At 66.2% G+C, this 22,366-nt stretch overlaps 2 protein-coding genes across 3 annotated transcripts in view; one reads left to right on the plus strand and one right to left on the minus strand.

The window, feature by feature from the left end:
- GAK (cyclin G associated kinase) overlaps nt 1–12,971 on the plus strand; it is a 48,886-nt gene extending 35,915 nt beyond the window's left edge. For both annotated transcript variants that reach the window (XM_057705321.1, XM_057705322.1), the window contains exons 19-28: nt 3,030–3,223; nt 3,870–4,013; nt 4,101–4,493; nt 4,690–4,863; nt 5,472–5,582; nt 6,543–6,659; nt 10,644–10,868; nt 11,383–11,531; nt 12,218–12,394; nt 12,492–12,971. In XM_057705321.1, coding sequence (XP_057561304.1) covers nt 3,030–3,223; nt 3,870–4,013; nt 4,101–4,493; nt 4,690–4,863; nt 5,472–5,582; nt 6,543–6,659; nt 10,644–10,868; nt 11,383–11,531; nt 12,218–12,394; nt 12,492–12,593 — 1,786 coding nt within the window. In that variant the 3' untranslated portion in view covers nt 12,594–12,971. The remainder of the gene's footprint in view (nt 1–3,029; nt 3,224–3,869; nt 4,014–4,100; nt 4,494–4,689; nt 4,864–5,471; nt 5,583–6,542; nt 6,660–10,643; nt 10,869–11,382; nt 11,532–12,217; nt 12,395–12,491) is intronic.
- Nucleotides 12,972–14,231: 1,260 nt separating this feature from the next.
- On the minus strand, nt 14,232–20,035 carry LOC130834530 (collagen alpha-1(I) chain-like). Its single transcript, XM_057704670.1, has 9 exons — nt 19,996–20,035; nt 19,568–19,889; nt 19,330–19,470; nt 17,934–18,003; nt 17,573–17,702; nt 17,002–17,196; nt 16,462–16,683; nt 16,040–16,228; nt 14,232–15,403 (listed from the first exon to the last, which is right to left on the minus strand). Exons 1-9 carry the CDS (start codon nt 20,033–20,035, stop codon nt 14,232–14,234), a joined length of 2,481 nt encoding a protein of 826 aa, XP_057560653.1.
- Nucleotides 20,036–22,366: the final 2,331 nt, after the last annotated feature.

The raw sequence follows: 22,366 nt of genomic DNA on the forward strand, positions 1-22,366 counted from the left end.
CCCGTGCTTGTCCTGCAGTGCGTGTTCTGCCTGTCAGTGCGTGTTTTAGTGTGTGTTCTCGTCTGTGACGTGTGTTTCGGCCCCTCGTGCTGTTTTTTCACATGCCAACATGACAAAGACGAGGCGTGTCACCCTCTAAGGTTTCGGGTTTTTTCTCCTTTGGAGGAAGGTAGCCCCAGAGCTTCGGGTGTCCTTGTATCCTCAGAGAGCAGATGACTGAAGAAGCAGCAGAAGAGCCGGGCGAGAGGCCCGCAGGCAGATCCAGCGCGGGAGCTGGGTGTCATTCGTGACTGGCTCCGTGTTCAGGGAGACGCCAGGGGGACTCGCCGCCAGCCCGGGACACGTGCAGAGGAGGCCGCGCGGCTCTAGGGCTGAGAGACGTCACCACGGGGACGGAGGATTGAGCCGCGTGCTGGGAGTAGAGTGGACACAGGAGCAGTGGTGGGAGGTAGATGGCTACAGAGAGGGTCACAGGAGAGGATGGGGGCCAGGAAAGGGTCAGGCATGCCTTTGTTTGGAGTCTGAGGAGCAGAGGATACACAGAAACCATGTCGGAAAAATCACTGGCTGAAAATTTTCTTAAGCTTATGAAAAACATCACACCATAGAATCAAAAACTCTGAAAACAGCAAATGGGAGTTTATGTAAAAGAAGGAAGGAAACCGCTTCCTCAGCACATCGTAGTTAATTTGATGAAAACCAAAGACGACTGTTTCAGAGCCCCCGGGGGAGGGGCCTTCAAAGTAAGGCGACCGGCCAACTGCCTTGTAACCAAGGGGCGGGAGCCAGAGTCGGGGCGTCTTCCAGAAGTGCCAGAGGAGAACGTTGCCAGCTTGGAGTTCTGTCTCCGGCGAAGTCATCCTTCAGAAATGAAAGCCAAGCAAAGGTGTTTTCAGGCAAACGAGGTGTTGGCGGCAGTGTGTGAGATGTGGGTGCACAGAGAAGCATGGATTGAAAAGAGAGAGACACCCGTTAACCCTGGGCCGGAGACTCGACTGCGTCATCGGTGGCCGGACCCACACGGCCAGCGAGCGCCCGAACAGGTGTGCGTGTCCCTTGTCACCAGGGAGGCAGGTCAGAGCCGCCAGGGCCCGGAGCAGCAAGCGGAGCTGCGGTCGCGCCCCCGTGGGAGCCGCGCAGAGTTAGGTTTTTTCTCGTGTTGAGAACTCTTCGGATCTCCTCTCTCGGCGCCTCTCACGCACACAGCGTGGCGTGATTCGCCGCGTGCCCAGAGCCTGGGGCTTCGTGGCTCCAGGCTGAGAAGAGGCCCCAGTGGTCAGAGGGAGCGTGAGCTACGTCTGTGGCCCCGTCACGTCCGCGCAGGCCTCCCGTGGGGCCCCGCCCGGAGGCCCGAGGGGTGGCTGCCTCTGGGGTGGAGCCCTTCGTGGGGGCTGGAAAGAGACTGTTTTATTCTGAGCGGGCTGTTCGCGCACGTGTGGCCGTTCCTGAGGCGCACGCGTCGGCCTGTGCCCCACCACGCGCCTGGAGCCTCCGGAAGTGGGCTCACCGGTTTAACAAGGGCAGAGGCCAGGGGGTGCCCGTGGGCGGTTGGAAGAGGACCCTTTGCAGGAGGTTCTGGAACTCCTCGGGGGCCTCCTGTGGGTGGGGAGGGAGCGCCCCGTGGTGTGCGTGGGCAGGGTGACCGTCCAGGACGAAGGCCATTGTGTTTGTTTCCCGGCCAAGCCCGGCAGGAGCCCCCCAGGGCCCGTCCAGCGGGGCCTGCGCCCTCTGCCCTCGGAGACCGCAGGCCCTTGGGGGCGGTGCGGGCTGTGCCTCTGCTCACAGAGCCCATTGTGTCCTCGCTGGCCTGCTGGGCGGGCGGGCAGACCGCCTGGGGGCCGTCCCTGGGGTGCCCGGAGTGGCCCCTGAGGCCCCACTGCCCTGGAGCTGAGCTCCTAGAGGCCTCGCCTCCTCCCCGTGTGCTTCCTCACCACCCCCGCCCGGGCCTCGCCGGCCACCGGGCGTCGCTGTCGGGCTTTCCGCCTGTGGTCCCTGTGCCAGCTGCTTCTGCCCAGCTGCGCGTCCCCTGTGCGGCGGTCTCGCGGGCACCCGGCCTGGACAGGAAGGAAGCCCACGGCGGCCTCTGGGCCGGGACCCTGAGGGGGCCTGGCCTCGCCCCGCAGAGAGCCCCTGCCTCCCGCCTTGTGCAGGGGCGGCCGTGTCGTGCGGGGCGGGAGGGACTGACCGACGGGCGTCTCGCGTCGGGGTCCCGTGTGGTGGCTCTTCCCATTTTGCCGCGTCTAGGGAAGTAAGAGCGAGACTCTGCGGCGGCCTCGCCACCGGCCCTGCCCGCCCCTGCAGCCCCTCCTCTGCCCAGGGGCCGTGCGTGGACGTCACAGCGCGTAGCAGGGCCCCTCCCTCGACACAGACCCTCAGGGACCCATCTTCCCTGTTTTTGTGTTTCGCTTTTTGTCGCTTTCCTGTTTTCACGTGTGCAAAGCAGTAAGTAACAGGCATGGACGTCAGCCTAAAACGAGGCTGGTGGGGAGCCTGCCGTCCCGCTGAGGAGCGCGGGTTCGTGTCGCCGGCGGGGTCAGCAGGCCCCTCGGGCGATGGAGCCCCAGAGTTAGGGCAGTTCTCCTGCCCGGGCCCGGGCCCCCAGCCGCCGCCCCACCTCACGGGGGCCGGTTAGCGCCCTCCAGCCCGTAGCCGGGTTCCAGAGGCCTTGGTGTGTGGTCTCATGGTCGGGGGATTTTGCCAGAGTGGATGGTGGTGTCTCTGTAGGAACGTGCGTTGAGGTCTGAGGGCCTGATCTGCACCCCAGGACCTGAGGGGTGCGTGCTCTGCACCCCCAGACAGAGGGGCCGCGGGTCCTGCTCTGAGGGTGTGGAGGCCCCCCCCGTGCACAGACCCCTGCAGCCCCTCTGACCCTTTGCTCGGTGGCGGCTTGACTGTCCGGAGCGTGAGGTGCAGGGAGCGGGGTGCTCGCAGAGCTCGGCCCTGCCCCATGCTCGCTTCCTCGTGGACCTTGCGGTGACCCCCCAAGTGCCCGTGCGCCTTCCTCACCTGTGTCCGGCCTCCAATTGCAGGTATGACTTGGATGCTTGTGACATTCAGGAGAAATACCCCGACTTATTCCAAGTGAACCTGGAGGTGGAGGTGGAGCCCAGAGACAGACCCGGCCGCGAGGCCCCGCCCTGGGAAAGTGTGAGCTTGCGGGGGCTGAACCCCAAGATCCTGTTTTCCAGCCGGGAGGAGCAGCAAGACATCCTGTCTAAATTTGGTGAGACCCTTGTTCGCCAGGCTCACCCGCAGGGGGCCCGGCGTCTGCGTACGGATCCCAGGCCACTCGGCCCGCAGCCCCTGCCGGGGTCGTCGTGGGGCAGGACTGGGACCCCCAGGAGGGTCAGGTTTGAGGTGCTCGCTGGTTCGGGGAGGCTTCATTTCCTGGACGTGTGTCCACTTTTTGAACGTGACCTGGAAGAAGTCGAGGCCTCGATCGGGACCAGCTGGCGGGGCTGCCCCACGGCAGAGTTTGTTCCCGGCCACCCCCCACTCAGCGGGCTTGTGTCGCTCGTTTCAGAGTGTTTCCTGAAAGCGGAGTCGGGCACGCTGGCGGGTGGCACGTGGGACTTTCTTTGCCACGTCACCATTTGCTTCACATTCTTGGTTTGCACTTTTTTCCATTTTCTTATGTGAGGACAGCTAAGTATCCCTGAAAAGCGTGTGCACGTGGGTGTGCGTGGGTGCCACCCCTGTGCCCCGGGGCAGCACCTGGGCGATGCTGGGTGCCGTTCACGGTGGGCACTCACTGGTTGTCGCGGGGGTCTCTGCTGACGTGAGCTCCTCCCCACCCGGGGCCTGGGCCCCAGAGCCCCACCCCAGCTGCAGCCCCGGGCCCGGTGTCCTGACACCCCCTCTTCCCACAGGAAAGCCAGAGCTCCCCAGGCAGCCAGGCTCCACCGCGCAGTACGACGCCGAGGCGGGGCCTGCGGACGCGGAGCCCCCGGAGTCGGACTCGCCGCCCGGCGGTGTGGATGCCGACCGCTTCCTGCACACGCTGGACTGGCGGGGTGCGTAGGGGGCCGGGCTGCCCCGCGGGCCTCCCCGGCCGGCCCCTCACGCTGAGCCGCAGCCGCCCGCCGTTGTCTTCTTTGCAGAGGACGGGGGCTCCGTGTCGGGCCCGGAGGGTCACCTTGCCGAGGAGGCTCCGTCCGCCGCGGCCGAGGACGGACGTGTGAGTGAGCCGTCCGACGAGGAAGCCCCGACGCTCTCCGCCGAGAGTGGGGACGCGGCCGATGGGGACACGCCAGGCCCGGATCCGCCGCAGGAGGACGGCGTGGACCTCCTGGGGCTGCACTCCGAAGCGGGGCCGGCGCCCCCCGTGCAGGCCCGCGGCGGCCCCCCCAGCAACGCGGACCTGCTCAGCTGCCTCCTGGGGGCCCCGGAGGCTGCTCCGGAGGGCGCCACAGGCGGTCTGCTCGATGGGGACGCGGCCCTGCTCTTCACCAGCCAGCCGCCTCCCCCAGGCGCGCGGACCGCGGCCCCGGCCGGTGGGTACTGCTGGAGGGCGTGGGCCCGGAGGTCCCAGCGGTCCAGCGCCTGAGACGGGCTGGGGTCGGCGCTGCACCCTCCCGCCCAGGGCCACGGGGTCGTGGGAGGGCCATCGCGGAGCGGCTGCTCTGGGCTGAGGGCGTGCTGCGTGGTGCCCACGCTCACGCCCGCCCGCCGGCTGCTGTCCCGCCGCAGCGGACCCCTTCGACCCCCTCCTGCTGCCGTCTGCCCCGGACGCCCAGCCCCGCCCCCAGCCCAGCCTCTTCGGTGAATTTCTTCGCTCGGACCCTCCAGCTGACCCGCCTGCGTCCTTCCCCTCCGCCCACAGCGCTCCGCCCCCGGCCTGCGATGCCGACTTCCTGCATCTGGGTGGGTGTGGTCTCCGCGCCTGGGGCGAGGGTGGGGCCGGGGGAGATGGGCAGGGCCGTCCCCCTCCCCCAGGAAGGGGTGCAGCCAGTGTCCCCCCGTGTGCCCTGCTAGATCTCAGGGGAGGTGGGAAGGCGGGCTCCGGGGCACCGCGTGTCTGCTGTGGCGGGAGGAGGCCTCTCTGAAGACCTTTCAGATGAGGCACCGGGCACGCTGGTCTCAGCATTGCCCTGTGAGCTTTTCTTGCTGACCCCCTGCGTCCACTTGGTCAGTCCAGTGACCGTGTGATACGTCCTCAGCCGTGAGGCGGGAGGCCAGTTGGAGGCCGGCCCCAGAGGCACGTGAGCACAGCCCTGCCTGCGGCCTCGCTGAGCCAGGAGCGCCTCAGGGGCCACTGCCTGGCAGCTCGGCCTCCCGCCTCCCACACGGTGGCCGTCGGGTGTGCCTCTCGCCTCCCGCCCACACGTGGAGGAGGAGGGCGGAGGGCGGCCCCCCAGGCTCCCGCAGAGAGGGCTTGTGGCCAGCCTGTCCCACGGGACCCCCAGGAGGCTGTGTGAAGGCCACGTGCCTGCCCCACTGGGACACACCAGGTAGCGCTGCTGTCTTCCCAGGGGACCCGCCAGCGGAGCCCGGCAAGATGACGGCCTCTGCCAGCCACCCGGACCTGCTGGGGGGATGGGACGCCTGGGCCGAGGCCCCAGCCCCCGCACTGGCTGCGGAAGGTAGGGCGCTTGGCGTGACCGCGAGCGACCCCTCCCCCAGAAGAGGAGGGGGCAGGAGCAGCACCCCGGGGCGCCCTGGCGGGGCCTCCTGCTGGCGTCCTGAGTCCCTCCGTGTGGCTCCGCGGCCCTCGGGCGGCGTGTCCTGACGTTTTCACCCGGAGCGCTGCTTGGCGCTTCCCTGCGCCCTGAGCTCTGCCGCCTCCTGCAGGGCCCTTGAGAGGCTGCAGGCTGCGCGGGTCTGTCCCCATCGGTGGGGACAGGGATGCGTCTGGTGTCCCACTTTTGTCGGGTCTGTCCTTTCCGTACCTTCAGGTTCTGTCCTGCGGGGTGATTTCTGGTCGTGCGTTGCTTTCGGAGGCCGCGGCGTTTGTGATGCCTGTACACGTTTCCCTCTAAGTTCTGGTTATTAGTTTACAGACGTTAAAGACGTTACTCTGCCCATTCGACGGGCTGTCAGTTCTTTTAATTTGTTTTTCTTCATTATGAGTGAGGTTATTATCTTGTATGTTTCTGGTTATTTGTATTTCTTTTGAGAATTGTTTCACGTTCTCTAATCATCGTCTCGCATAGTGACGTCATCTTTCCCTGTGCGTTTGTAAGAGCGCTGTGCGTGTGAGTCGCCATCATTTGTGATGACCTTACAGTTGGCTCTTGAATGACACGAAGGGCAGGACAGTGATTCCCTGACACCTTTCAGCATCTCATACTTAGAATCATGGAGAACATCGTAAAGTGTGCGCCACTTTAGGTGGATTCCGGGAGGTGGTGGGACGTACCCAGAGCGGTTTGTACGCGCTGTCAGGTGACCTCCCTCACAGAGCCACGTGGCAGCTCGGGCTGCGTGTGGCCGTGTCCCAGGTGCAGTGATAACACGGCGTGGGGCCTTCAGGAGCGTGAGGGGGAGGGCAGAGGCCGCATCTGCTCCAGTGCGCTGGTTCTAACGCCCCTGCCCTCCTTCAGGCCCCTTCTTCTCTCCTGGAGACCAGCCGGCCCCTCCTGGCCCCCCGGCCAGCCAGACCAAGTCTCAGAGCCAGGATCCATTTGCGGACCTCGGCGACCTCAGTTCCGGTCTCCAAGGTAACCTGAGGGCTGCGTCAGGCCTCTGAGTTCAGGAGGGTAGGGAGGGTGGGGTTGGGTCTGTCCACCTGCCCGAGGTGGGACCTCACTCCGTCGACTGAGGCCCAGGGCACAGCGACACCAGAAAGGCCCATCTGCTTTGTCCCAGGAGCTTGTTACTAAGATAACACCAGGAGCTGCCAAAACCAGCACTGGAGCCTGGCCCTCTGCAGGCATCGTGGTGTGTGGGGCGCCGTCTGAGAGCAGTCTGTGCACAGGAGCGTGGAGAGTGCCTGTCTTACTCCTGGAGCTGGGGGGTGTGGTGGTGGTGCAGAATTCACTGCTAGTAGCTTTCCTTTCTGAGAAGACTTTTAGGGACGTTAACTGTTTGGAGGCCATGAGTCACTCGTCCCTTGGCAGTTGGGAGGCATGTGGAATTTTAGGTGAAAATAACATCTCCTCAGATCCTTCCTGGCGTTTCAGATTTCAGTGTCTCCCCTGAGAGCCTTCCTGAAAGTTTTGGTCTGTCCTGGGCTTTCTGCCTCCGTCTCGGGCTGTGTGAGCACAGGGCAGGGTCACCTGGAGCCTCCCAGGCACTGTCTGTGGTGAAAAGGACCTCTCAGTGTCCGCGGTGCCCATTCTCAGGATGGAGCCTGGCCCTCAGCTCTGCACGGTGACCCCAGTCCGCCATCACACCCCTCAGAAAATGGAGTCTTGCACGAAGGTGACGGAGCCAAAAGGAGAAAGAAACTCACGTTTCGGTTGCAGACCTCAGCATCCCTCTGTCCACAAAGATAGAGCCACCAGACAGAACGTCAGCGAAGCTGTGGGATAGTCACAGGACAGTGCCCAACAGCAGCTCACACACGTTCTCCTGCACCCAAGCAGACACCAAGGAAGGCCATGTACCGGGCCACGAACAGCCCTCAGCAAATTAAAAGAATGGAAATCACAGAGACCGTGTCATCCACGACGGATGAGATCAAACTAGAAATTGGCAACATGAGACAACTGAAAAATCTTCACAGTCTTGGAAATTGAATAACACGCTTCTAAACAACGGGTTATTTAGGAAGTCTCAAGAGAAGTAAAACAGTGTGTCAAAGAGAATGTAAATGAAAACACGACATACGTAAACTTGGGGTGTGCAGCTAAATCAGTGCCGAGAGGAAAACACAGCGTTGTGTGTGGTTAGGAGAAGAGGAAACAGCTCGTCCGTATTGTGAGTTCTCACCTGAAGATGTTTGAAAAGAAAAGCAAAATAAGTTCAAAGCAAATAGAAGGAAAGAAATGATAAATCAATGAAATAGAAAAAGGAAACTACAAAAAATGGATTGATCAAAAAGTTCTCTGAGAAGATCAGTAAAGCTGACAAATCTCTGCTAAGATAGACTAAAAAAGAGAGGTTAGCACAAGCTGCCCACAGACCGCAGAGGCCCTGAAGGGAAATGGACTCACGGCCTCAGCACCAAACCTGGGACTGAGGTGAGGTGGACAGATTATTCAGACGTTCTCTGTGTGAGGTAGATCGTTTAAGTGGGTCGATAAAAACCATGAAGAAAATCAATTCATATTTAGAAACCTCCCATAAAGGAAATCTCCAGTCCCAGCTTGGACTCATTGGGGAATTTTACCAAATGTTTACAGAAATTCATACCACTTCCATACAGTCTTTTCCAGGAAATAGGAAGAGGAGGGGATATTCTCCAGTTGATTTGTGAAGCTGGTATTACTCGGATACCAAAATCAGACGGAGACGATACAGAAGAAAACTGCAGCCCACGGGGCAGCATCCCTCACAAACGCAGACGCAAAAATCAAAGCCATTCATCAGCACAGAGAGCCCCTCAACGTATAAAAAGAATCACATACCACAACCAAGTAGGGTTTGTTCCAGGAAGCAAGGCTGGTTCAACATCCCCAGACCGATGAGCAGAATGCACCATGTTGGGACTTCCCTGGTGGCCCAGTGGTTAAGAATCTGCCTTCCAATGCAGGGGTTGTGGGTTTGATCCCCAGTCGGGGAACAAAGACTTGACGCGGGGCAACTAAGCCCGTACGCCACATCTAGAGAGAAGCCTGTGCACTGCACCTAGAGCGCCCGCGTGCCACAACCAACACCCAGCGCAGCCAAGATAAATCATTTTTTTAAAAAACAAAAATGCACCATGTTAACTGGCCCAGGAAGTGACGTCGTGTGATGACATCAATGGCGCAGAAGAGGTGTTCCCCGGAAGTCAGCACCTACTTGTGATACATTCTCAACAAACCGGTAACGAGCAGCCCCAGGACGCGATGGGGAGCATCTGCAGAGTCCTGCTGCCGGCCTTGCTCTGGGCTTCGAAAGACCACGTGCTCGTCGGGGTTGGCCCAGGGGGCGCAGGCGGGCAAGAAAGGGACGGGAGGGACGCAGGCAGCGTTGCCGTGTGCGGACGGTGTGCTGTCTGTGGGACGTCTCGGGGGGGTCGCAGGGTGCAGGGTCAACAGACAGACACCAGGGGTGTTTCTGTATACTAGCAGCGCGCGCAGGAACCCAGAGGTTAGGACAGCACCATCTGCAGTCACCACAGAAAAGAAAAAAGCAGCAGGTAACATATCACTCTCAGGAAACACGTACAGGACGTGGGACGCTGCAGACCACGTGGGGAAGGCGGTCAGGGAGGCCTCGGCAATCAGAGAGACTGGCTCACAGCCCAGAAGACCCGCGTGGGGAGGGTTCCCTCGCAGTGGTCGGTGGGGTCAGCACAGCCCCCACCAGAAATCCCAGGGAGGGTCCAGCAGGCACAGAGCAGCGTGTTACAGAGCTTACTTGGAGCGCCGGGGAGTGGGATGGCTGAGACGCGGCACGCCAGGCCTCCGGCTCCCTCTGTAGCTGCCGCAGTCAGGCCTGCGTGGCGTGGGCAGGAGGCAGGACCTGGAAGTAGACCCACGTGAGGGAGTGACCTTTGCCAGAGGTGCAAAGCCACTTGCTGTGGTGCTGGGGCAGCAAGAAAGCGGCCTCGCCCTGAACGTCACACCTGAAACAGCCGGTAAGTGACCACTACTCGGAACTGGCCATCGATTTATAAAGCCTTTAGAAGAACAGAAAACTGTAGGGACGTAACATTTAGCGTCGCCTGGACCACGCTCCATCAGTGAGAAATGGACAGATTGGACTTGATCAAGAAGCCGTCTTTCACTCCGCTGAAGACGTCAGCAGGATGCCAGGCTGCCGCGTGGGAGCCCCGTGTGTGACGGCCGAGTAGGGTGTGTAAGAACAGTAACAGCTTGAAAACGGGTGAGCGGTGAAGAGAATGGCAGCCTGGGGAGGCGGCCGGGGTCCCTGGCGGCGGGACAGCGGCTCGAGGCGGGCGTCGGCTCTCCTGAGACAGCCTGCACACGCCGTCGGCCCCAAGGGCGGGCTGGTCGCAGGTCTCCGCACTGGCGCTCACGGCGGCCCTGTTGGTGATGGCCAGTCTGGAACCTGCCGGAGCCCTTCCGTGGCACGTCCACCCGCCAGGCTGCTGGCCACAGGTGGACAGGTGGGCGGGTCCTGAGTGAGAAATGCCCATCGCAGAGACCACCTGCCCTGTGACCCCGCTTCTAGAACGTTCTTGAGGCAGACGTCACGGGATGGAGAATGGGGGCATCTTGACCCAGTGCTTATATGAACCTGTACACACGTGAAGTGGCACAGAACCACACACACGTGACATGCCACGCACCCCGTGTTTGGGCCGCTGCCTGCACGGTGTCCGTCGGGGGCCCTGGGGGCCCTAGGCGTTGGTTTTGAGCCTCCTGGACTCAGTGCTACGTTTGAGCGGGTGGGGAGGGGCACCTGCCTGGCCCGGCCCCTGGGGACAGGTCTGCTGTGGGGCCACCTCGAGGCCGCCTGTGCTGGCGGCTGGCCTGGAACGCGTTCGCTCCGCGACAGCGTGCTCTCTGCCCGCGTGGGCCGAGTGCCTGCCGGGCCAGCGCCCCGTCTGTGGGCCGTTGCTGACGTCCCCATGTGAACTGTCTCCCCAGGCTTGCCTGCTGCACCTGCTCCTGGGGGCTTCGGTCCCAAAACAACACCCCCTCCCAAGGCCGGCGGCTCCTGGCGGACGAGTCGACCCCCGGCACAGGGCACCCCGTGGCCCCCCCAAGCCAAGCCACCCCCCAGAGCCGGTGTCCAGCCAAGGCCAAACTACAACCCCAGCTTCAGCGTGATTGGCAGCCGGGAGGAGAGGGGGGTCCGTGCCCCCAGCTTTGGTGAGTCCTTCCTCTCGCCACGTGTGTGGTTTTTTGAGCTTGCTGTGAAGTGGTTATGGTGAGATCCTGTTTTGTCTTGTCCAGCTCAGAGCGCAGTCCCTGGAAAGGGTGTTTAAAGAGACCGAGAGTCTGTTTCCACCCAGCGGGAGGGAGCCACTTTGGATGGAAGTTAACGGTTCTAGATGCATGTCTGTGGGCGACCGTCTTGCCCCCAGTGGCCAGGCCACACTGGTGGCCAGGCCACACTGTCTGGGAACCTTCTTGGCCTCTGATGGCCAGGCAGCTGGGCAGGCCTGGCTGTGGCGCTTGTCGCGGGCGGTGGTCCCAACACCTGCCGTGACCACGCCCGCATTCATGAGCTCCTGTCTTGGGCAGCTCTGTTGGATGTTTCCCCTCTTCCCAGCTGCTCTGCCATCCCGAAGGGTCGTTAAGCTGGCTGTGCAGCGCGGAGGCGGCCGGCAGGCTGTTGGGACAGGCACCGAGCACAGCCCCTGAAACCTCTGCTCTCCCGCAGGTCCAAAGCCAAAGGTGTCGGAGAATGATTTCGAAGACCTGTTGCCCAACCAGGGCTTCTCCTCCCGGGCTGACAGGAAGGGGCCGAGGACCATCGCCGAGATGCGGAGGCAGGACCAGGCGCGGGATTCGGACCCGCTCAAGCTGAAGGTGCAGGCGCTGGGGCGGGGGCGGGGGGCTGGAGTTCAGGAGAGGGACGGCACCGACGCAGCCCCGACCCTCACACACAAGAACCTTTGTCCAGCGTGTTTGCAGGGACAGTGGCCTCCGTGGACACTTGTTTGCTCTTCTGAAAGTTTTGGGGTGAGAGGCCGTCCCGACGTGGCTGGGACGTGTGGCTTTGTGCTTGTTAAGCTCCTCACTGACCTCTGGAGACCAGCCAGGCATGACCCCAGTTGTGGGCGGCGGGGGGGGGGGCAGCCCTGAGCCACAGAGACCCCCGGGGGTGACGAGGACGTGCGTGTGCCCAGGCCTGACCTTAGCCGTGCTCACGCAGGAAAGGTTGATGATGGCGCCACGGGCAGCTGGGGCCTTGGGGATCTTCTGACAGGCCACCCAGGGGCCCAGCCTGGAAGAACACTCATCTCCACCGGAATGTTCCGCTCAGGACAGGGTGCCCCGGGTTCCACGCACCATCTAGTCCGTGTCTTGTCTGGCCAGAGCCAGGAAATGGCATTGGCTGTGCCTGGGTGGGGGTCCGTGCAGAAACTGGGGCGAGGGCCCACGTCAGGCCACCCGTCGCACAGTCAGAGCCCTGCTCTGTGGGGTGACCGCCTGCTACATGGCGGGTGGAGGCCGGGGCCTGCGCGCCCTCGGCAGCACCGTGTCTCCCGCAGCTCCTGGACTGGACGGAGGGCAAGGAGAGGAACATCCGTGCCCTGCTGTCCACGCTGCACACGGCACTGTGGGACGGCGAGAGCCGCTGGACACCTGTGGGCATGGCCGACCTGGTGACGCCCGCGCAGGTGAAGAAGCACTACCGCCGCGCCGTGCTGGTGGTCCACCCGGACAAGGTGGGTGTGGGGTGCCAGGCGCGGGGCCGGGGGTGCGGCGGGGTCCTTGGAGCGGCCGGCCCTCACCCCGCCGTCCCGCCCGCCCGCCCGCCCGCAGGCCCGGGGGCAGCCCTACGAGCAGTACGCCCGGATGATCTTCATGGAGCTCAACGACGCCTGGGCCGAGTTCGAGAGCCAGGGCTCCCGGCCGCTCTTCTGAGCCCACGGGTCGTGGTCGCGTGCGCGGCTTGTGGAGCCGGAAGCTGCTGGCTGGGCCTGGAGGGTGGCGCGGGGCACGCGGCGTGGGCTGGCGCGGCTGCACCCGGTCGTCCTGTCGCGCTCGGCGGATCCGGAGCTGCCGCGGCTTCCGACGCAGGACGAGAGCGCATTCCAAAGCTTCCGAGCTCTTCCTTTTTCTCTTTTGGTCCCTAAGGAAAAGTGACCTTTCGTGTTTCTCCCACACGTGTCACGGTCTGTGATTTGTCTTGTCTGGTGGCGCGGCCGCTGGGGGGATGGCGCTGCTCTGCGGTCCTCAGAGTCGGCGCGTGAACAACCCGCCTGGTGACCACCTGTACATAATTAAACTATTTTCTGATGACTCTTGTCTCTGGCGCCGCGTCAGCATCTCCCGCGCGTCTGCCGCCATCTGGCTGACCTCGGCTCTGACCGCGGAGTTGCAGCACGGGGACCCCCGCCTGGCGGCGTGGGCTCCTCGTCGCTGCCGACCTGAGCGCCCGTGGGCCACTGGGCTGGGTGGTCAGGCGTGAGAGGAAGGCAGGAAGGCCGGGCGGAGCGGGGACGGCTCCCGTGAGCCACGGCTTTGGGTCTGGCGGCTGCTCCTCTCCGGGCGCTGGGCGCGCCCTGTGGTCACCGCACGCTGGGGAGGCGGTCACGGGGCAGGGGCACAGACGCTGCCTCCCCACCCCCAGGTCCCCCGGGTCCCCCCTGCTCACAGCGGGAGGGAAGGGGGGCTTTGCATTCTCTCGTTCCGGGAATTCAAAGCAAAATCTGCTACCTGGAGTCACGGCCCATTGGAGAAGCCGCAGCCGCCCCGGGTGCAGTGTTTGGTCCTCACGGCCTGGGGGCGACACGTCAGGGTGGACGACGGCAGCTGCAAGACTCAAGGTTTCGGTTGGAAGTGACGTTTCCAGCCTCTTGCGGCTCTGTCTGCGGTCCCCAGGGCTCGTCCGCTCCAGGCCGCCCGGCACCGCCGGCCAGGCTCTGGGGAAGGCCGGGACCCTGACCCTCGTCCCCGTGCTGGGCCGGCGTGGCCCGTCAGCGCGGTGGGCTGGCCTCTGAGAATTCTACGCGGCCTCTTGTTTCCCCAGAACGTGAGTTACTGGGTCAGAAGCGATGCCAGGTTAGGGGTCGAGAGGGCGCCACCCGCCCCTCAGGTGTGTGGGTCGTGGCACCGGCTCCGGACCGTCCCTGTTCCCGCTCGCAGGCGCCCGTCCTCAGACCCAGGCCTCGCCCCGGAGTCCGGGCAGCGGGTCGCTGAGCACGCGGGCCCGAAGCTCAGGGCCCTGCCTCCCGCCTCCAGGGACCTCGCCGGCCTGGCAGAGGGTGAGGCCTGCGGCCCCCAGAGGCTCAGAGGGGGAGGGGCTCTGGCGTTCTGCCCTGAGGCCCCAGGACCCTGCAGCCTCTGCCCGACGGGCGCGCCTCCGCACCCCGGCCCGGCCGTGGGTCAGCGCGGAGGGCGGGAGAGGCGGCCGCGGGCGGCCTGTGCCTCCGCGCTGTGCCCTCTCTGAGGCGACCCCCCCGGGCTGAGGCTGCTGCTGCAGGTGGGCAGGAGGGTTGCAGCGGGCTTCCCAGGCTGAGGCCTCTTGGAGAACTGCTCACTTAAAGAACAGCGAACGGCCTACATCGGCCCAAGGTCGCACGTCCCCGTCGCGCTGGGCCCCGGCTCAGGGCCCGGCACCCCCAGGTCCTCGGTGTGGCGCCCCCTCCGCCGCCCCGTGCTGGTGAGGCGACGCCCCGGGGCCCTACCCTGCAGGCCGCAGACCCCGAGTGGGGCTGTTCCGGGGACCGCGCGTGTCCCGTCCAGTGAGCCCCTGAGGCCCAGAGACCCGAACCCTGCACGGGGCGCACTGCCGGCCCTGCCCCGCCGAAGGGCGTGTGGTCCTGGGGGGCCGGGGTCTGGGGAGCGGCTCAGGTTAGGGGCCCCGCCCAGGGTGGGCCTCCCCGTGCTGCCGGCCCCTCTGTTACCCCAGGGCCCCTGGCCTGGCTGCCCCCCCGCTCTGAGGGGCCGCCCCACCGCGCGTGCGCGGGAGCCTGGCTGAGCGGTGCCCCCGGGGGATGCGCCCCGGGCCGGGCAGTCCCTCCCTGCAGCCCACCTCCCTCGGCCCCCTGCCCCACCCCTGCTCCCAGAGGCCGTGAGCGCACCCCCGCGCCCCTCCCCGGAGTCCTGTGTCTCGAGGGAGGGGATCCGTGCTTTCTCGTCCGTCCCGCCACGTGCTTGTGACCAGGCAGCGCCTGGTGGCACGTCCTCGTCACGTTCCTGCTGCGTGGCTCCCGCGCTCCCGGGGCAGCCGCCGCCCCCCGCACGGCGTGGGTCTGAAGAAGCTCCCGCGCCTCCCTGCCACAGGGGCCCCGCTGCGGGCTGCGGGCGGTGGGCCCGGGTAGAGGGCGGAGGAGAGGGAGGCGTGAGCTTGGCTGCAGCGTGGGAAGCAGACTGGAGTCCCGCCCGCACGGGATTCCCTTGGAGGCCCTGTTGTGGGGAGAACGCATTTGCCCAGTGGGTACTTCCTGGGGCCACCGAGCAGGCCCGGGAAGACTCGGGGCTGAGGGCAGCTTGGCCACGAGCCTCCATCGGCTTTCTCACCTGCCCTGGGCACGCTGCCTGAGGCCTCAGAGACAGATTGCTGCCCAGGCCCTTGTCCGGGCTCTGCCTGGGGGCCCAGGTTAGGCCCTGCAGGCCGTGTGGGGCCCTGAGTGACGGGGCCCCTGCCCTGTGGCGGCTCCGCCTCCAGGCCTCCCTTCTGCCCAGCGTGGGAGCCGAGCCCACTGCCGCCCGGCCAAGCCTCAGACGGCCTGACAGGCGCAGTCCCCACAGAGACCCTCAGGCATCACCCCCCCCAGCACCCGTGGGGCCACCATAGGGGACCCCGGCCAGCTCTGCGTCACCAGGGCTGTGAACCATCTTGGGAGATGCACCTCCACCCGGGGTGGAAGTTAGGGTGGCGTGCGGGGGTGGAATCCCGGCCCAAGAGAGACCCTCTGTCCGGTACGAAGCGAGCTCAGACCCCCAGTGGGGGTGGGCAGGCCCAGGGGGCCCTGCTCTGGCGGCCACCCGGCCCCCAGGTGCACGGGGCCCTGCCAGGAGCTGGCCGCGTGCCACCCCGTGCCCAGCGGCACCGCCCAGGCCTATCTTGGTGCTGGCGGCGGTCTGGGCGGTGGTGCTGGGACAGATCTCTCCCCAGTGTGGTGGTTGTGCTAGAGTGGTGGCCTGTGGGGCCAGGAGGGCACACACACACACGCACCCCCCGCCCTGGTGTTTTCTCTGTTACAGACGCGGCCCCTGGCATCCAGTGAGCCCTGTCCGGCCGGAGCGCCTCCTGGGCGGGCACAGGGTCTCCCGTGAAGGGAGCCCTGGGGCCCGACGTCGCCCTGCTGCTTGTGCTGGACAGGGTCCTTCCTGGCCTGGTGTGAGGGCAGGACGGCACCCACGGGGCAGGGGCAGCGGTGGGGGCACAGGGATCCCTGGGGGTGGCCCCAGGTGCCGCCCGCCGCCCAGCTCAGCCCAATTGGCCTGCAGTTGGCAGAACACGAGGGTCCCCAGGGCAGAGGGTGGGCTCCTGGGAGGTGGAGGGGCCACGTTCACCAGGAGCCCCAGGGGCGGGACCCACGGCACCTCCGCTCCGAGTGGGGAGGGGTTTGCGGGGGAGGGGAGGGGAGGGAGGTCTGCAAGGCTCCTGCGCGCTGAGCTGTCTCAGGACTCTGCTGGGTGACTTCCACGGTTTGGAGAAGCATCTGTGCTTCTGTGGCTGCTGTGGACGTGCTCCCCGCCCGCCCGCCTTCACGCGCCTGTCCTCACGCCCCCGGGACGCACCCTTGTCCCTAAGAGCGACGTTTCAGGACCAGGAACTCACAGGCCAGTTTGGGGGTCAGATCCCCCCTCTCTGGGGACTGCTCCCGGGGGCCAGCCTTGACCTCCCCAGGAGCCTCTGGAGCGTGGCTGACGGGGAGGGGTGGGCCTGGGCCTGCCAGGCTGGGGGGCAGCCGGCCTGAGGCACGGACGCGGCTGTGGACGCCTGTGGACCTGCTCCAACCAGCTGAGTCCGGGGATACCCCTGGGGGTCCCCACTGGGCCACTGAGGGGGGTTGTCAGGAGGAGAGAGCCACGTCAGGGGAGAGGCAGGAGAGAAGGGGACAGGCAGGGGGCAGGAGGGGCCCTACCGGTGGCGTGATGAGGCCAGCAGGCCTGCTGCTTGTGGGTGTGCGTGGGGGGTGGGGCAGGTAGATCTGGGGGGACTTGGGCTGGGGTCCTTCAGGAGTCTCATCGGGGGAGGGTACGTAGGTGTGGGGGGAGAACCTGGCCCCGGCGGGGCACTGGGCAGCTAGGGGGCCACTGGCGGAGGGTCCTCACGGAGGGCACGTGGCACCTGGCCCCAGACTGGGATTGCGCCCACCGGCTGCCTCGGGCTGGGGCAGGACCTGTGTCAGACCAAGGCCCCCAGGGCCGGAAGGAGGGGTAGGAGGCCTGGCCCCCTGATGCCGGGGTTGGGGTGGGGGGGGTGGTTCCAGACCTTTAGCCAGGCCTGAGCAGACAGCAGGCCGGGACGCCAGGCCCAGGATCCCGTCGGCCAGGACAGGGCGCCAGCCGTCTGTGGCACAACCCAGAGCAAGGGAGACCCCCTCTTCGCCTCTTCCACGGGGCCTGGGGAGCAGCCCCGCCAACCCGAGCGTGTGGTCTGCCCCGCTGCCCTGCGGGCTTGGCCCGAGAGGCAGCAGCCTGGAACAGCACGGCCGGCCCCTGGGCCGAGAGTTAACTTCATTCAGTAACTGCCCGGGCTCCTCTGGACCCGTGGGGGGGACGCCTTCCACTTCCGTCACTTTTCCTTTCCTGCACGCGATGCTGTGACTCCAAGTGACTCCCGAAACCACCTCCTCCTCCAGGGATGGGGTGTCCGCTTTACCCAGCCTGTTCCTCCTCCTGGGGCCTCCGGCGCTCCTCCCGTGCGAGGTGGACGGAGGTCTCACCTGTCTGGGCCACGCATCCGCACCTGTAGCACAGGTACGGAAGTCGCACCTGCCGGCTGTGTCCCGCCCCTGAGAGGCAGTGTGGGACTGAGGTCCTGGCCCGCGGGGGCCGGGGGGCCGCAGCCAGGCCCTAGGAGGCGTGATGGAGCCCCTCCCCCACCGGACTCAGGACCACCTTCCTGCCTGCAGGGCTCCCGGACGCATCTGGGTGACGTGGTCGCTCAGCCCGGCCCGGCTTGGCCACCCGCTAATGGGCCCCCAGGTCTCTCCGGCTTGGTGGTTCTGGTTCTCTGATTCTCTGCGTGGCGCTTAACCAGTCGCATCTGAGAGCAAATGCTTGGAGAGGTGCAGCCTCGCCTACCTTCCTCAGCGGCCCCTGTGGTTCCAGGACAGCCCCCGGCTGGCGGGGGGCCCGTGGGTGACCGGGGACTCTGCGGGGGAGGAGGGATTGCGCCCCCCCCCCCACACCCCCCGAGGCTCCTGCAGGCGGTGGTCGAGATCCAGGGAGGCCAGCCGGCCGGGCCCCCAGCTCTCTTCCCTCCCGGGGCTGCAGGCTGTCTGCTCAGGTGTGCTGGTGACCTGGCAGTGGGCGCGCTGGGGAAAGAGAAAAGAAAAGAAGGCCTGATGGGGTGCTTCTGATGCCCGAGGCTGCCACCGTGAAGTCACTGGACACCGCCCTTTCCAGCTAGATGTCCCCTGGCCTGCGTGGGCCTGGCTGCTGGGCCTCCCTGTGCCCTGGGGCAGGCCTCCAGCCACACCCCACACCAGGCCCTGAATTCAGCCACCCGCCCCTCCCTGCACCCCCTTGCTGCTTGACTGGGCCTGCCAGGCCCCCCGGACACGAGCGCCGCCGGGAGAGGGCCATGACCCAGGACCAGAGGAAGACCCTCCCCCAAGTGAGCAGACAGGTGCCTCCCGGGGCCCAGACGTCTCCTCCCCGTGCCTCCTGGGCACGCACCCCTCCAGGGAACCCACGCAGGCCTGGCCTCACTCTGGCTGTCACTGGAGAGAGGAGGGGGCCCGGGGAGGGGGGATGCTCCTGGGCGGTGGCTTCTTTCCCTGGCCTGCCTTTCGAGAAGGGTTTCTCGAGCCTGACGCCCACCCCGCAAGAACCGACTCAGTTCCTGCTGGACCTGGGTCACGGGCTGAGGGAGTCCAGGCCTGACCCGCGTGGAGGGCAGCCAGCTCGGGGCCTCGAGGGACACGGGATGCAGGAAGCTCTGAGCACGGAGTCCACCTGAAGCCGTCCCACAGCACAGCCCAGACCGCGCTCGGCCTCAGCTGCAGCCCTGTGCGCACCCCAGGAGCCCGAGACCCTGCCTCGGTCCTGCACCTGCACAAACCAGCCACCCTTCGTCTGGGGCCTGAGCCCAGCCGCTGACGGAGTGTCCTGGGAAAGGTCCCCGAGGCTGGTCTGGGTGGCCCGTGGAGGGTGGAGGAGGCCTCTGGGGTGGGGGCATTCACGGAGCAGGGACACCTGGTCTGTAGCTCAGGGAGCTCACCCCGCGAGGGTCACAGGATGAGTTAGAGGGAGTGAGCACTGGACAGAGAGTCAGGGGCCCAGAGCCTGGGTGCGGGCGCTCGCTCCGCCAGACACCCCTTTCCTCTCGGCTGTGGACACCCCGACGGGAGGCTCAGGCGCGCGGACCCTGGGGCCGCGGCAAGGGTGGCCAGAGGCCTAGGCTCCCGCCGGGCAGAGGCCTTCACAAGCACGGCCCCTGCCCTGTGCTTCCTGCGGGTGCCCAAGGCCCCCGCACTCAGCCAGGGCCGCCCGGCGCTTCTGTGCAGCCCGCGCCCCCGGCTGCCCCGCCCAGCAGGGACGTGTGGCGTGGAACTCCGCTCCCGCCTGGTGAGCACTGCTGTTCCCCCGGAGCACAGGGCGGGGGGCGTGGCCGCAGCTGCGGCCGGGGAGGAGGGGGGGGGGGGGCCACAGCCCCTCACGCCTGCCCCCTCCCCCGAGCACCTCTGGGAGTCCCAGCGCCCCCTTTGCAGCACTCTCTGCCTGTGGGGAGGGGTGGAAGGATCGGGGGTCCGGGGCAGAGCAGGGGCAGGTTGAGGGGCCGGGAGCCATCGCTGCGCCCTGAGCCCAGATCCTGGGCCAGCTCCTGCAGAAGGCGGGGTCCTCGGTGTCCGCGGGTGGTGACGAGGGGGCCCCCTTGTCTCCGGAACTTGAGCAGCAGCCCCTGTGGGGGTGGGGAAGGGGGCACACGACCCTGACCCGGGGTGGGCGGGGGTCCAAGGAAGAAGCAGGCCAGCCCAGGCCGGGCCAGCACCTCCAGCCCCGCCTTCAGGAGCCCGCGTGGCTGCGCGAGGGGCCCTGGCGTCGGGGAGCGCAGGGTCTCCTCCACGCAGAGCCGAGAGGAACGGCAGGGACGACCTTCCGTCTCGCGTCGCCTCTGCTGTCACGTGTTGTTACCGTTCACGGAACGATGAAATGGTGCTGGTGCTGGGGACTGTTTGCATGTGAGGTTTCTGGTGAGCCCGTGTGCGCCGAGGGCCGGTCCCAGCCCGTCCTGCAGGGCCTGCAGCCCCTTTGCCAGACCCCATGCCAGGGCTGAAGAAGGACTTCGACCCAGACCCCCCGCAGGGGCTGGAGGGCGCCAGGCAGGAGCCTCCGGGAGGCTCTGGGGGGAGCTGCAGGAGCAAGGTAGCTGCCTCCGCTCCCTGACATTTGGAGTGGCCCCGGGGGCGGCAGAGGGGACTCTGGGTGGCAGGGGGTGTCTCGAACGCAGCACCAGGTGGTCTTGGTCTCCGGCATAACCTTGCTTTGGGTTGGGGTTCCTAGCCTTCAGGAGCCGATTTCTGCATTTGAAGAGCCCACAGAGCACTGAGCTGAGGGCGCTGTCCCTGTCCTGCTGGCCAGCCAGGGTCCCCCCGCTCGGACGTGGCTGTGGCCAAACGCACGCACCCCGAAGCCGGACCCTTGGTCGGAACCCCTACCCCTCTGCGGCTCCCTGCCTGCCGCCCCCTGCTGCCCCCCTCCTCTGCCCGACCTCCATCTGGGTCCCCATCCCCCGATGCTGACCCCACAGGCGCCCTCAGCTCCTGCCTCTCTGCCCTGCTGCAGGCTTGGGGACTGGTCACTGGAACCCAGGTCCTCTTCTGGCTGCTCACAGGGCCACAACTGCCCACCCAGGGTGTGGCCTGAGGCCGGGCGGAGGCCGTGAGCGGAGGCACCTCCCCACCACGGGGCCGGCCTGGCTGGCGGGTGGTTCCACGCCATTCCCCTCACCTCCTGCCCAGAGCTGGGCCCTCCAGTCCCCCTCAGGCCCCACGGCTGCCCGGCCTCCCTCTCCCAGAGCACTGGTCACCCTGACCTGGGCCTGTCACCAACCTCATCTATTTCCCCATAGGAGGGCCTGAGTCCTGGCAGGGCCCCCCTGCCCCCAGCCCAGGGCCTGGCCAAATGTGAGAACTGAAGAGGCAGCTGTGTGTGTGGTGGGTCTAGGAGGGGTAATGACAGAGACAGAAACAGAGAGAGACAGAGACAGAAAGATGGGTGATGACCCCACAGGTGACATTTGAATGGTGACCCCAAAGGGAGGGAGACAGAGGGGTGGAGGGTCAGGCAGCAAGGCCAGCGGAGGGCGTCTGTCCTCTGTCCCCCACGTGGGCCAGGCCTGGGTCACAGGGTCGGTGGGGTCATGGAACCCGTGGGCCGAGCACAGACCCCTGCGCTCCTGTCCTGGTGACGTTCAGGCCGCGCACTCAGCCTGGCTGCCCCAAGGGGAACAGGATGTCTCTGTGGCTTGTAAGGGCAGCTGGGGTCATGGGTCGTGGGGCTGCTCTGGACTTGGCTGGGGGTCAGCCCCCAGGTCCACCTGGTGGTAGGGGCAGAGGGCAGGGGCTCCGGGGGGAGAAGGGACTTCTCTTTCCCGGACCCACACCTCTCCCTCCGGCATCCACACCCAGGTTCTGAGGACATCGAAGGGCCAGGCTGAGCAGACCCTGAGGGCTCAAGACCCCCAGACCCCTGGAAACAGGCGACCGCTCCCTGCACAGAGGACCTGTGCCCAGACCTGCAGAAGGCTTGGGGCTTCGACCCACCGCTCGTGAAGGGTGGGGGTGGAGGTGAAATGGACATGTGTTTCTCACGTTTCTGGGCGGTGGCCAGTGTGAGCCAGCGCCGGGGGCCCCTGCAGCCTCAGCGGGCGCCCCGGGTTCCGTCCCCAGGCCCATCCGTCTGGGCAGCCCCACTGCACCCATCTTGCCCCCCCCCCGCCCAGATCCAGGAGACAGGAGCTACCCAGGGGGCAGGCACAGTGCAGAGGCCGGCTCCCACGGCCCCTGCGTCCGTCCTGGGCCCTGGGCCTCCCCCAGGGCCACGAGGGCCCCCGTTGGCCAAAGTGCCTGCACAGTGGGGGTGCCTTGCCCGCTCCCAGAAAGCTGTGCTGGCCTCCCCCACCCTCTCCCCTTCCCCACTTCCTGCCTGCTGGGGGACCCCTGCCAGGCCACCCAGGAGCACAGTTGGGCCCGGAGACGGTCAGTGAGGGGTGGGCGCCGGGAGCCCGCGCGCCAAGTCCTCCGGAGTTCAGAGCGGCTGTCCTGGGGTTGGGGTCCCCAGGATCTGCCCCGTCCTGATGACTCCGCTGGGAGGGGAGGGTGGAAGTTAATGCAGCGGCTGCCGGGGGTGTCCGCCCACAGGCCAGGAGACCTGGGCCCCCGCAGAGCCGTGGCCCCCTCCCCGCGGCCCCGCCCGCAGCACGCCTCAGACCCCAGAGGGGCGGCGGGACCGGAGGCCAAGCCGCCGACCTGGCAGCGACCCCGCTCCCCGCGCAGCGCGGCCTCCGCCGC

The sequence above is a fragment of the Hippopotamus amphibius genome, chromosome 13 (assembly GCF_030028045.1).
Source record: "Hippopotamus amphibius kiboko isolate mHipAmp2 chromosome 13, mHipAmp2.hap2, whole genome shotgun sequence".
In the NCBI taxonomy this organism is placed as follows: domain Eukaryota; kingdom Metazoa; phylum Chordata; class Mammalia; order Artiodactyla; family Hippopotamidae; genus Hippopotamus; species Hippopotamus amphibius.

Bases quoted from the DNA above. Each gene is read 5' to 3' on its own strand.
- LOC130834530 (XM_057704670.1), bottom strand. From the start codon at position 20,035: ATGCAAACAGTCCCCAGCACCAGCACCATTTCATCGTTCC. The intron at 19,890-19,995 runs GTGAACGGTAAC...CCCCGACGCCAG, and splicing joins CAGCACCATTTCATCGTTCC to GGCCCCTCGCGCAGCCACGC. The intron at 17,703-17,933 runs GTAGGCGAGGCT...CACGCCTCCTAG, and splicing joins CACAGGGGCCGCTGAGGAAG to GGCCTGGCTGCGGCCCCCCG.